This window comes from Corvus brachyrhynchos, unplaced genomic scaffold (assembly GCF_000691975.1).
Source record: "Corvus brachyrhynchos isolate BGI_N302 unplaced genomic scaffold, ASM69197v1 scaffold350, whole genome shotgun sequence".
Classification (NCBI taxonomy): domain Eukaryota; kingdom Metazoa; phylum Chordata; class Aves; order Passeriformes; family Corvidae; genus Corvus; species Corvus brachyrhynchos.
Window position 1 is genome coordinate 228,570 of NW_008235638.1, and position 13,868 is coordinate 242,437.

At 54.9% G+C, this 13,868-nt stretch overlaps 2 protein-coding genes across 2 annotated transcripts in view; one reads left to right on the forward strand and one right to left on the reverse strand.

Moving 5' to 3' along the window:
- Positions 1-136, forward strand: part of LOC103624814 (protein S100-A11) — a 3,102-nt gene extending 2,966 nt beyond the window's left edge. Inside the window, 1 exon segment of the mRNA XM_017727217.1 lies at positions 1-136. This exon segment is cut by the window's left edge and continues 16 nt beyond it. Coding sequence (XP_017582706.1) covers positions 1-36 — 36 coding nt within the window. The 3' untranslated portion in view covers positions 37-136.
- A 735-nt stretch (positions 137-871) lies between these two features.
- COPA (coatomer protein complex subunit alpha) overlaps positions 872-13,868 on the reverse strand; it is a 31,253-nt gene continuing 18,256 nt past the window's right edge. The window contains 13 exon segments of the mRNA XM_017727599.1: positions 872-1,372; positions 2,810-3,004; positions 4,223-4,384; positions 8,791-8,901; positions 8,993-9,179; positions 9,910-10,046; positions 10,249-10,317; positions 10,501-10,578; positions 10,705-10,814; positions 10,899-10,988; positions 11,674-11,797; positions 13,014-13,102; positions 13,728-13,823. Of these exon segments, the coding sequence (XP_017583088.1) occupies positions 1,313-1,372; positions 2,810-3,004; positions 4,223-4,384; positions 8,791-8,901; positions 8,993-9,179; positions 9,910-10,046; positions 10,249-10,317; positions 10,501-10,578; positions 10,705-10,814; positions 10,899-10,988; positions 11,674-11,797; positions 13,014-13,102; positions 13,728-13,823 (1,508 nt within the window). The 3' untranslated portion in view covers positions 872-1,312.

Below are 13,868 nucleotides of genomic sequence, written 5' to 3' on the forward strand. Positions count from 1 at the left end.
CACAACTCCCTGCTCCTGAAATCCCCCAATCCATGAATCCAGAGGCGCTGGAAGCATCCCGCAGCCCCAGGGAAGATCCCAGGGAACACTGGAAGCCTTGGAATGGTCACATTCCCTTTTTTCCCCCCCCCCGTTTTTATGGATAAATAAAAGGTTTAAAGCCGCGAGGTTTGGTGGGAAAACAGCGCCGATCCCGAGGGATTCCGGGATCAGCAAGGGGGGGGGGCGGGTGGGAAAGAATTCCAAGGCGATCCCCACGTGGTCCCCCCGAATTCCAGGAATTCCTCGGAGCCTCCCCTGGCACAGCTCGAGGCCGTTCCCTCTTGTGCTGGCCCCGTTCCCTGCGATCAGATCCCAAATCCCCCCTGGAAGAGCCCCAAATTCCCCCTGGATCCCCCTTTTCTCTGGGATGAGCCCCCCCAGCTCCCTCAGGGTTTATTCCAGGCCCTTTTCCCGCTGCTCCAGCCCCTCATTCCATGAGAATCCCACACCTGACACAGCCCTGGCCATTCCCAGCAGGACAATCCCTGGAATTGCATCCCTGGATCCTCCCCCTTTGCCTGTCCCGTTTTTGTTCCCATCCCTGTCCCCCCGCAGGGATCAGAATCCACCCAAATTTGGGAATCCCGGAGCCTTTTCCGTGCCCTGGAGACTCCAAAGGACAAAACTCCAGCAGGGAGTTCTGGACAAGCCCTCAGGGTTAATTGAGGCACTAATTACACCCCGCTAATTAACACTTCCAGCTCCAAATCATTCCAGGAGTGCCCATCCCAGCTCCGGGAAAATTCCCAGCTCTCCAAGCAGAGGTGGAAAAAGGGATTAAATCCCACTTTTTTTTTTTTGTGGGTGTCCTGAGCTCCCAACCAGGAAATTCCAGGTGATTAACGAACTTTATTAACGAGGGGAGCTCATTAAGTTGCCAGGACGACAAAACAAGGAGTCAACAAACACGGAGCTACTTCCAGAGGGAGCGGGATTTCCTCGGATTTGGGACTGGCAGAGCCAATCCTGGGTTTTCCAAGCAATTATTCGGGATTGAAAGGGGGGCAGAGGCAGCTGCAGCCTCTGGAGGAGCTTCCAAGGATTTGGGAAGAGCAGCCCTTTCCCCCTCTGGAAAAGATCTGGGATAAAGGAGCGGGAAAACCGGTCTGGGAACACGGGAGAAATTCCTGCTAAACGAGGAAAAAAACCCCCTCAATCCGGAATTCCAGGGTGGGGAAAAACCAGGAAGGGAGCACGGGAATGGTCATGGGGAGGGATTGGGGTGAAAGCTGGGATGGGGGAGCGGGAATTTCCTTCTCCAGGAGAATTCCTAGCGGAACTGGAGGGGGCTGATGCGCAGCCCCAGGACGTCCTTCCCGATCTCCGTCACCTGCGGGGACAAGGAGAGGATTTAGGGGGGAAAACTTGGGATTTAGGGGGGAAAATTTGGGATTTAGGGGGGAAAATTCGGGATTTAGGCGGGAAAATTCGGGATTTAGGGGTTGGGTTTGGGGCCGTCGCTCCTGGGCCTGTGCTGGGAGCACTGGGAAGGGGCTGGGACCATCCTGAGATCCCCTGGGGAGATTTGGGTGGGAATTTGAGGGATTTGGGTGGAAATCTGAGGGATTTGTGGGGATGTTGGAGAGGTTTGTGGTGCTATTCGAGATATTTCCATGGATGGATGAGATCCCCCCTCAGAGGAGAAATTTGTGGGGATATTGAGGATATTTCTATAGATCTTTGAGAAATTTTCATAGACATTGAAGATAGTTCTACAGATCTCTGATATTTCCATGGATATTGGAGATATTTCCATGGATGGACGAGATCCTCCCTCAGATTCTCCAGAGCAAGCAGTCTGAACTCCGACGGTCCCTCCTCATGGGAAAGACCCCAAATCCTCTCTGGAATCCAACACTGGCCCCTCCAAACCCCAGATTTTCCCACCCTATAAACCCTCCAACCCCACACAAATCAGCGGGATGTGATTCCCAGTAGAAATCCCGAGGGCAACCCCACGGGATCCATGTCCCCCTCACCGTGGGGACGTGGCAGCTCTGCCCGCGGAACTCGGGGCTGTAGCCAGGCCCCGCTGAGGGGACACTTTTCCATCCCCCTTCAGAGGAGAGATTCGTGGCGATATTGGAGCTATTTCCATGGATATTTGAGATTTTTTTACAGATATTTGAGAGATTTGTACGGATATTGGAGATATTTCCATGGATGGACGAGTTTCCCCCTCAGATTCTCCACACCAAGCAGTCTGAACTCCCACAGCCCCTCCTTGTGGGAAAGGCCCTAAACCCCCTCTGGAATCCAACACTGGCCCCTCCAAACCCCAGATTTTCCCACCCTATAAACCCTCCAACCCCACACAAATCAGCGGAATGTGATTCCCAGTGGAAATCCCGAGGGCAACCCCACGGGATCCGTGTCCCCCTCACCGTGGTGACGCGGCAGTCTGCCCGCGGAACTCGGGGCTGTAGCCAGGCCCCGCTGAGGGGACACTTTTCCATCCCCCTTCAGAGGAGAGATTCGTGGCGATATTGGAGCTATTTCCATGGATAGTTGAGAGATTTGTACGGATATTGGAGATATTTCCATGGATGGACGAGTTTCCCCCTCAGATTCTCCACACCAAGCAGTCTGAACTCCCACAGCCCCTCCTTGTGGGAAAGGCCCTAAACCCCCTCTGGAATCCAACACTGGCCCCTCCAAAGCCCAGATTTTCCCACCCTATAAACCCTCCAACCCCACACAAATCAGCGGGATGTGATTCCCAGTGGAAATCCCGAGGGCAACCCCACGGGATCCGTGTCCCCCTCACCGTGGTGACGCGGCAGATCTGCCCGCGGAACTCGGGGCTGTAGCAGGCCCCGCTGAGGGGACACTTTTCCAGGGGTTTCCCGCGGTAAATGGGGCGGTAGGAGGCGGCGCAGATGTCGAAGGGGTTGTGCTGGTCATAGTTGAGCTGGTGGCTGTCGCTGGGGTTCTTCTCGCAGGCTGACAGGATCTTCCGTGTCTGGAAAACATCACCACCGTGAGCACGGGGGATGGGGACACCCCAAAAATGGGGTCACAGCAGGGGTGTCACACCTGAGGGCTTTAGCTGGGGTTTGGGGACAAGGGACACCCCAAAAAGGGGTCACAGCAGAGGTTCCACACCTGAGGGCTTTAGCTTGGGTTTGGGGACAAGGGACACCCCAAAAAGGGGTCACAGCAGGGGTTCCACACCTAAGGGCCTCAGCTGCTGGGCCACCTCAGGTTTGGGGACAAGGACACCCCAAAAAGGGGTCACAGGGGGTGTTCCATACCTGAGGGCTTTAGCTTGGGTTTGGGAACATGGGACAGCCCAAAAACGGTGTCACAGCAGGGGTTCCACACTTAAGGGATTTAGCTTGGGTTTGGGGACAGGAACACCCCAAAAAAAGGGGTCACAGCAGGGGTTCCACACCTGAGGGCTTTAGCTTGGGTTTGGGGGCCACCTTGGGGTTGGGGACAGGGACATTGGGGCCCTCACCTGCTGGGTTTGGGGACGGGGCCATTTGGGTCTCACCTGCTGGGTCTGGGGACAGGAACACCCCAAAAATGGTGTCACAGCAGGGGTTCCACACCTGAGGGCCTCAGCTGCTGGGCCACCTTGGGGCTGGGGACAGGGACATTGGGGCTCTCACCTGCTGGGTCTGGGGACAGGAACACCCCAAAAATGGTGTCACAGCAGGGGTTCCACACTTAAGGGATTTAGCTTGGGTTTGGGGACAGGAACACCCCAAAAACGGTGTCACAGCAGGTGTTCCACACCTGAGGGCTTTAGCTTGGGTTTGGGGACAAGGGACACCCCAAAAAAAGGGGTCACAGTAGAGGTTCCACACCTGAGGGCCTCAGCTGCTGGGCCACCTTGGGGTTGGGGACAGGGACATTGGGGCCCTCACCTGCTGGGTTTGGGGACGGGGCCATTTGGGTCTCACCTGCTGGGTCTGGGGACAGGAACACCCCAAAAATGGTGTCACAGCAGGGGTTCCACACCTGAGGGCTTTAGCTTGGGTTTGGGGACAGGAACACCCCAAAAAAAGGGGTCACAGCAGGGGTTCCACACCTGAGGGCCTCAGCTGCTGGGCCACCTTGGGGTTGGGGACAGGGACATTGGGGCCCTCACCTGCTGGGTTTGGGGACGGGGCCATTTGGGGTCTGACCTGCTGGGTTTGGGGACGGGGCCATTTGGGGCCATTTGGGGCCTCACCTGCTGGGCCACCTCGGGCTTGGGGCCGAGCTCGAGCAGGCGCCGGGCGAAGGTGGCGGCGCTCTTGAAGTTCTTGAGTTTGAAGAAGAGGTTGAGGGCGGTGCGGAGCACCAGGATCATGTGCACGGGCTGCAGGTTGGAGTGCGTGAAGTAGGCGGCCATCTGCCAGGGAAAACACGGAAAATCGGGATCAAACCCTCGGGAATAACGGGAATTATGGCTCGGAACCGTCCCTCACAGGTAGTCCCCGTTTGTATCACCTTTAAAGGTAAAATCCCACTTTTTTCCCCTCAGGAATCCTACATTTCCCCCATCAGGAATTCCACGTTTCCCCCTCAGAAATCCCGTATTTCCCCCTCTGGAATTCCATGTTTCCCCCCTCAGGAATCCCACATTTACCCCATCAGGAATTTTTCCTCCATCGGGAATTCCATGTTTTCCGCCTCAGGAATCCCACATTTCCCCCTCAGGAATCCCACATTTACCCATCAGGAATTTTTCCCCCATCAGGAATCCCACATTTTCCCCCTCAGGAATTCCATGTTTCCCCCTCAGAAATTCCCACATTTCCCCCCTCAGAAATTCCCACATTTCCCCCTCAGGAATTCCACATTTCCCCCCTCAGGAATTCCCACATTTCTGCCTCAGGAATCCCACATTTCCCCCTCAGGATTTCCCATGTTTTTCCCCTCAGGAATCCTACATTTCCCCCATCAGGAATTCCACATTTCCCCCCTCAGGAATTCCCACATTTCTGCCTCAGGAATCCCACATTTCCCCCTCAGGATTTCCCATGTTTTTCCCCTCAGGAATCCTACATTTCCCCCTCAGGAATTCCACATTTCCCCCCTCAGGAATTCCCACATTTCTGCCTCAGGAATCCCACATTTCCCCCTCAGGATTTCCCATGTTTTTCCCCTCAGGAATCCTACATTTCCCCCTCAGGAATCCCACATTTCCCCCTCAGGATTTCCCATGTTTTTCCCCTCAGGAATCCTACATTTCCCCCATCAGGAATTCCACATTTCCCCCCTCAGGAATTCCCACATTTCTGCCTCAGGAATTCCACATTTCCCCCATCAGGAATTCCACATTTCCCCCCTCAGGAATTCCCACATTTCTGCCTCAGGAATTCCACATTTCCCCCATCAGGAATTCCACATTTCCCCCCTCAGGAATTCCCACATTTCTGCCTCAGGAATTCCACATTTCCCCCATCAGGAATTCCACATTTCCCCCCTCAGGAATTCCCACATTTCTGCCTCAGGAATTCCACATTTCCCCCATCAGGAATTCCACATTTCCCCCCTCAGGAATTCCCACATTTCTGCCTCAGGAATTCCACATTTCCCCCATCAGGAATTCCACATTTCCCCCCTCAGGAATTCCCACATTTCTGCCTCAGGAATTCCACATTTCCCCCATCAGGAATTCCACATTTCCCCCCTCAGGAATTCCCACATTTCTGCCTCAGGAATTCCACATTTCCCCCATCAGGAATTCCACATTTCCCCCCTCAGGAATTCCCACATTTCTGCCTCAGGAATTCCACATTTCCCCCATCAGGAATTCCACATTTCCCCCCTCAGGAATTCCCACATTTCTGCCTCAGGAATTCCACATTTCCCCCATCAGGAATTCCACATTTCCCCCCTCAGGAATTCCCACATTTCTGCCTCAGGAATTCCACATTTCCCCCATCAGGAATTCCACATTTCCCCCCTCAGGAATTCCCACATTTCTGCCTCAGGAATTCCACATTTCCCCCATCAGGAATTCCACATTTCCCCCCTCAGGAATTCCCACATTTCTGCCTCAGGAATTCCACATTTCCCCCATCAGGAATTCCACATTTCCCCCCTCAGGAATTCCCACATTTCTGCCTCAGGAATTCCACATTTCCCCCATCAGGAATTCCACATTTCCCCCCTCAGGAATTCCCACATTTCTGCCTCAGGAATTCCACATTTCCCCCATCAGGAATTCCACATTTCCCCCCTCAGGAATTCCCACATTTCTGCCTCAGGAATTCCACATTTCCCCCATCAGGAATTCCACATTTCCCCCCTCAGGAATTCCCACATTTCTGCCTCAGGAATTCCACATTTCCCCCATCAGGAATTCCACATTTCCCCCCTCAGGAATTCCCACATTTCTGCCTCAGGAATTCCACATTTCCCCCATCAGGAATTCCACATTTCCCCCCTCAGGAATTCCCACATTTCTGCCTCAGGAATTCCACATTTCCCCCATCAGGAATTCCACATTTCCCCCCTCAGGAATTCCCACATTTCTGCCTCAGGAATTCCACATTTCCCCCATCAGGAATTCCACATTTCCCCCCTCAGGAATTCCCACATTTCTGCCTCAGGAATTCCACATTTCCCCCATCAGGAATTCCACATTTCCCCCCTCAGGAATTCCCACATTTCTGCCTCAGGAATTCCACATTTCCCCCATCAGGAATTCCACATTTCCCCCCTCAGGAATTCCCACATTTCTGCCTCAGGAATTCCACATTTCCCCCATCAGGAATTCCACATTTCCCCCCTCAGGAATTCCCACATTTCTGCCTCAGGAATTCCACATTTCCCCCATCAGGAATTCCACATTTCCCCCCTCAGGAATTCCCACATTTCTGCCTCAGGAATTCCACATTTCCCCCATCAGGAATTCCACATTTCCCCCCTCAGGAATTCCCACATTTCTGCCTCAGGAATTCCACATTTCCCCCATCAGGAATTCCACATTTCCCCCCTCAGGAATTCCCACATTTCTGCCTCAGGAATTCCACATTTCCCCCATCAGGAATTCCACATTTCCCCCCTCAGGAATTCCCACATTTCTGCCTCAGGAATTCCACATTTCCCCCATCAGGAATTCCACATTTCCCCCCTCAGGAATTCCCACATTTCTGCCTCAGGAATTCCACATTTCCCCCATCAGGAATTCCACATTTCCCCCCTCAGGAATTCCCACATTTCTGCCTCAGGAATTCCACATTTCCCCCATCAGGAATTCCACATTTCCCCCCTCAGGAATTCCCACATTTCTGCCTCAGGAATTCCACATTTCCCCCATCAGGAATTCCACATTTCCCCCCTCAGGAATTCCCACATTTCTGCCTCAGGAATTCCACATTTCCCCCATCAGGAATTCCACATTTCCCCCCTCAGGAATTCCCACATTTCTGCCTCAGGAATTCCACATTTCCCCCATCAGGAATTCCACATTTCCCCCCTCAGGAATTCCCACATTTCTGCCTCAGGAATTCCACATTTCCCCCATCAGGAATTCCACATTTCCCCCCTCAGGAATTCCCACATTTCTGCCTCAGGAATTCCACATTTCCCCCATCAGGAATTCCACATTTCCCCCCTCAGGAATTCCCACATTTCTGCCTCAGGAATTCCACATTTCCCCCATCAGGAATTCCACATTTCCCCCCTCAGGAATTCCCACATTTCTGCCTCAGGAATTCCACATTTCCCCCATCAGGAATTCCACATTTCCCCCCTCAGGAATTCCCACATTTCTGCCTCAGGAATTCCACATTTCCCCCATCAGGAATTCCACATTTCCCCCCTCAGGAATTCCCACATTTCTGCCTCAGGAATTCCACATTTCCCCCATCAGGAATTCCACATTTCCCCCCTCAGGAATTCCCACATTTCTGCCTCAGGAATTCCACATTTCCCCCATCAGGAATTCCACATTTCCCCCCTCAGGAATTCCCACATTTCTGCCTCAGGAATTCCACATTTCCCCCATCAGGAATTCCACATTTCCCCCCTCAGGAATTCCCACATTTCTGCCTCAGGAATTCCACATTTCCCCCATCAGGAATTCCACATTTCCCCCCTCAGGAATTCCCACATTTCTGCCTCAGGAATTCCACATTTCCCCCATCAGGAATTCCACATTTCCCCCCTCAGGAATTCCCACATTTCTGCCTCAGGAATTCCACATTTCCCCCATCAGGAATTCCACATTTCCCCCCTCAGGAATTCCCACATTTCTGCCTCAGGAATTCCACATTTCCCCCATCAGGAATTCCACATTTCCCCCCTCAGGAATTCCCACATTTCTGCCTCAGGAATTCCACATTTCCCCCATCAGGAATTCCACATTTCCCCCCTCAGGAATTCCCACATTTCTGCCTCAGGAATTCCACATTTCCCCCTCAGGATTTCCCATGTTTTTCCCCTCAGGAATCCTACATTTCCCCCATCAGGAATTCCACATTTCCCCCCTCAGGAATTCCCACATTTCTGCCTCAGGAATCCCACATTTCCCCCTCAGGATTTCCCATGTTTTTCCCCTCAGGAATCCTACATTTCCCCCACCCGGGATTCCATGTTTTTCTCCCCACACATTTCTGCCTCAGGAATCCCACATTTCCCCCTCAGGATTTCCCATGTTTTTCCCCTCAGGAATCCCACATTTCCCCCATCAGGAATTCCATGTTTTCCCCCTCAGGAATTCCACGTTCCCCCCCTCAGAAATTCCACATTTCCCCCCTCAGAAATTCCCACATTTCCCCCCTCAGGAATTCCCACATTTCCCACCTCACAGATCCTCTTCTGCTGCTCCAGCGTCTCCTTGGGCAGCTTCTTCCTCTCGATCTCCATGGACAATCCCACGATGTATTCCCGGCAAATCGCGATCAGCTGCTGCGCCTTTGGGAACGCCACAAAACCAGGGATCGACCCCTTCCCTGGGGACACCCCGGGATGGGGATGGGGATCGGGATTGGGATGCATCCCTGACCTCGGCAATCTCCTGCTTGTTGTCCACCACCAGCAAGGGGACGCTGAGCAGGATCAGCCGGAATTTCTCCACGGCTTCCTCGAATTTCCCGGCCGTGGTCAGTTGGTAGCAGAGCTGCAGCCGCTGGATGAGGTCGTTCAGCTTCAGCCCCACGGCCGGCAGAGCCGTCTTGGGCCCGGCCTCTTTCCTGGGATCCCAAAATTCGGGATTTAGGGATCAGAGGGATGCGGGGAGAGGGGATTGTGTGGGCTCGGTGAGGTTGGGATGGAATTCCACGAGTCCAGAGCAGTTCAGGAATTCCTCGGACACCTCCAAGGATGGGGATCCAACCCTCCCCTGAGCCCCTTCCAGCGGTTCCCAACCCTTTTTCCATGGAAAAATTTCCCCAAATATCCACCCTGAGCCTCCCCTGGCACAGCTCGAGGCCGTTCCCTCCTGTCCTGGCGCCACCCCGTTCCCTGCGATCAGATCCCAAATCCCCCCTGGAAGAGCCCCAAATTCCCCCTGGATCCCCCTTTTCTCTGGGATGAGCCCCCCCAGCTCCCTCAGGGTTTTCCAGGCCCTTCTCCTGCTGCTCCAGCCCCGTTCCCTGGACACTTCCCGCTTCCCAGCCCCTCATTCCATGAGGATCCAGCCCTGGACATTCCCTGGATTTTGCCCTGAGCTCATCTCTGCCCCCCACAATTCCCAGCCCTCTCCACAAACTGGGAATTCCGGCTCCTCCTCATCCCTGGAGGCATCCAAGGAATTCCTGGACATCGCTCCGAGCGTCCAGCTGGGAATCGGCCGCAGCTCGGACTCACTGACCTCATTCCCAGCCTCCTAAATCCGGGATTTCCCTCCAGGAAGAGCATTCCCAGCTGCCCTGGAGCCTGGGAAATCCCTGGAATATGGGAAAGGCGCTTCCCAGTGCTCACCAGTTGCGGTGTGGGAATCCGTACATGGCGGGGAGGCTGGGAAGGGCCTGGAATGTCGTCCGGCCTCGGGAAAAGGTCTGCAGGAAGAGCTGCTTGTAGGGGCCAAAGTTGGTCACTCCCACCTGGTCATGGAGCAGCTGATGGGAAAACCAAAAAATCATGGATTGGCTGGGGAAAACCTGGATCAGGCAGCGGCGAGGCCTCGCTTTGGGTCGTATCCATAAAAAAAAAGGGGGATAAAATATTCCCAAAGGGACACAAAGCAAAGCTTCGGGTGGGAGGAGAGAAAAGAAGGGGGAAAGGCGGCGTTTTTCCATAAAAATTCCATGGAGAACTCACTCTCATGGCTGTCTCGAAGGATCCCGCCAGGATGTGATCCACAGGGAGCTGGGAATTGTTGCACCACACCTGGAAAAGGAGGGAAGGGAAGCGAATCCAGGCCTGGAATCCAGAGCCTGCAATTCCCACAAGGAAATTCCCAAGCCGGGCTCACAAATCCCCAAAATAAAAACCGAAACAAAAAAACCCCCCAAAAAAAGAAAGGGAAAAGGAGGAAATTCCTGTTTTTCCAAGGTAAATCCAAGGATTTACCTGGGCTGGGCTGGTGCCCTTGGTGGGGGGCACGAAGAATCCGTCCTCAGCTGCTCCCGCGGGGCCGGCGGGGACATCCTGAGGGAAAAGAGCGGGAAAACCCCGGAATTCCAGCTGCAATCCCAGCTGGAGGATCCCACAGCACATCCCCCGCTTCCCGAATTCCCAAGGAATCAGCGCTGGGATACCCCAGGATTCTCCTACCAGCTCAGGGGGAAGATCCAAATCTTCCTCCACTTCCCATCCTCCTCCTTCCTCCGGCCCTTTTCCCATTCCTTCCTCTCCGAATCCTTCTCCGGCATCCACGAATCCGTCTGAGGGGGGAGGGGGAGGTCAGGGAGCTGCCAGAGCAACGGGAATTGGGGTTTTCCAAGGAAAAAAATCCGGGATTTTCCCACCTTCCTCCAGCTGCAGCTCCGCGTCCTCGCCCCAGCCCTCGGTGCCCACGGCGTCCATGTCGATGTCGGCGGCCAGGCCTCCCCCTTTCCCTAAAAAAAAAAACCGGGAAGGAGCCTCGGGAAAGAATTCCGTGAGGGGAAAACCCCACCCTCGCATCGTGCTGTCACATCCCGGGCTGGAATTTTAAGGAATTCCGGGATTGAGGAGGGTGGGAGAGAGCTCCAGGACTGTGGGATTGATGCCCAGCTGGACAGCCAGAATTCCAGGAATTCCTTGGACACCTCCAGGGGTGGGGATCCAACCCTCCCTGAGCCCCTTCCAGCGGTTCCCAACCCTTTTTCCATGGAAAATTTATCCCAAATATCCAACCCTGGCACAGCTCGAGGCCGTTCCCTCTTGTGCTGGCCCCGTTCCCTGCGATCAGATCCCAAATCCCCCCTGGAAGAGCCCCAAATTCCCGCTGGATCCCCCTTTTCTCCGGGATGAACCCCCCCAGCTCCCTCAGGGTTTTCCAGGCCCTTCTCCCGCTGCTCATTCCATGATTTCCCACACCTGGACACGGCCATTCCCTGGGGTCAATCCCTGTCCTGATCCCATTCCCACCCCAACCCTGGTGCCTCCAACCCCTCTGGGCTCACATCCAGCTGCTCCTTTCCCACTTCCCCATCCCCATTTCCCCCTTCCCGGAACATTCCGTGACTTCCCTGCGCCCACAGACCCCAGAGCTTGATCCCAAATCCCAGAAACCCCCGCCAAATCCCAGAAAATCCCGACCTTTCCCGGCGATGGTTCCCTCGAAGAACCCTTTGGACACGGTCAGGAGGGGCCAGTTGGTGTCCAGGGGCAGCACCGGGGCCGGGGGCTGCAGCAGCCGCGCCTCGGGATCCACGGCCGGGATCTGGGAAGGGCCGGGAAGGACGGGATCGGGCGGGGAATTCCCTGGGATCCCGGCCCTGCCCAGCGTGGGAACGCTGCTCCTTCCCAACAGGAGCTTCCCAGCTCGTCAGCCCATTGTCGCCTCCTTCCCCAATTCCCAGTTTGCCAGGATTTCCCCCATCCCCACCCTCTTTCCTGAATTCCCAGAGTTTTCCAGGATTTCCCCCATGCCCACCCTCCTTCCCGAATTCCCAGATTTTTCCAGGATTTCCCCCATCCCTGCCATCCTTCCCGAATTCCCAGTTTTCCAGGATTTCCCCATCCCCGCCCTCTTTCCCAAATTCCCAGAATTTGCCAGGATTTCCCCATCCCTGCCGTCCTTCCCAAATTCCCAGAGTCTTCCAAGATTTCCCCCATCCCCACCCAGATCCCACCATCCCCTCTTTCCCGAATTCCCAGATTTTTCCAGGATTTCCTCCATCCCTGCCCTCTTTCCCAAATGCCCAGAATTTGCCAGGATTTCCCCCATCCCTGCCCTCTTTCCCAAATGCCCAGAATTTGCCAGGATTTCCCCCATCCCTGCCCTCTTTCCCAAATGCCCAGAATTTGCCAGGATTTCCCCCATCCCTGCCCTCTTTCCCAAATGCCCAGAATTTGCCAGGATTTCCCCCATGCCCACCTTCCCGAATTCCCAGAGTTTTCCAGGATTTCCCCCATCCCCACCCTCCTTCCCAAATTCCCAGAGTCTTCCAGGATTTCCCCCATCCCCACCCTCCTTCCCAAATTCCCAGTCTTCCAGGATTTTCCCCATCCCCACCCAGATCCCACCATCCCCTCTTTCCTGAATTCCCAGATTTTTCCAGGATTTCCCCCATCCCCACCCTCTTTCCCAAATTCCCAGAATTTGCCAGGATTTCCCCCATGCCCACCTTCCCGAATTCCCAGAGTTTTCCAGGATTTCCCCCATCCCCACCCTCCTTCCCAAATTCCCAGAGTCTTCCAGGATTTCCCCCATCCCTGCCCTCTTTCCCAAATTCCCAGAGTTTTCCACGATTTCCCATCCCCACCCAGATCCCGCCATCCCCTCCTTCCCAAATTCCCAGTTTTCCAGGATTTCCTCATCCCCACCCTCTTTCCCAAATTCCCAGACTTTTCCAGCATTTCCCCCATCCCCGCCCTCCTTCCCGAATTCCCGGAGTTTTCCCGCAGTTCTCCCGGAGTTTTCCCGGCGTTCCCACCGTCTCCTTCTCGGGATCGAAGGATTCCCGCAGGCTCTCGGCCTCCTCGTCCAGCCCGTGCGTGGCGGCCGTCAGGAACGCCAGCGACTCTGCAATTCCCACCGGGAATGGCCCTCAGGGCGGGAAGAGCCCCCCGGGATCCCGGAATCCCGACCTTGGAGTCCTTGGATCAACCAGGGATCCACGTGGGAATGTTCCCCGGCACCCACGGGAAAGGGAATCGCACCTTGGGATGGAGCGGGAATGGATGGGAATGCCCTGGATTTAGGGAATGACCACTGGGATAATGGGAATTCCCTGGGTTTGGGGATAAATAATGGGAACGGCCATGGGAATGATGGGAAATACTGGGAATAGCCACTGGAATAATGGGATAAGCATTGGAATGACAACCGCTGGGATAACGGAAACGCTGCTCCCCCTGGATTTAGGGAACAGCCATTGGAATAACGGGATTCACTGCTGGAATAACGGGAACGATGGGAATAACAGTTGGAATAACGGGAATGACCACTGGAATAACGGGAAATAATCGGAATAACCTCGCGCTCAGCTCCTCAGGGATCATCCCAAGGAGCCGCCAGAATTCCCTGCCCACCCCAGGAGCCTTTCCCGAGCTCCTGGGGCAGAATTCCCGCTGGGAGTGACTCCCTTCCCCCCGGAATTCCCTCAGGAACGCTCCCTTCCCCCCGGAATTCCCTCGGGAATGCTCACTCTGCCCGCAGCTCTTGAGGATCCGGACCCTCTCGGCCACGTCCCCCCGGTACAGCGCGTTCTGGTAGGGGCCGCTCATGTCCTTCCGGATCTCGGCTGCCCCAACGGCCATCAGCCGCCGCGTTCCCGGCTCCCATTCCC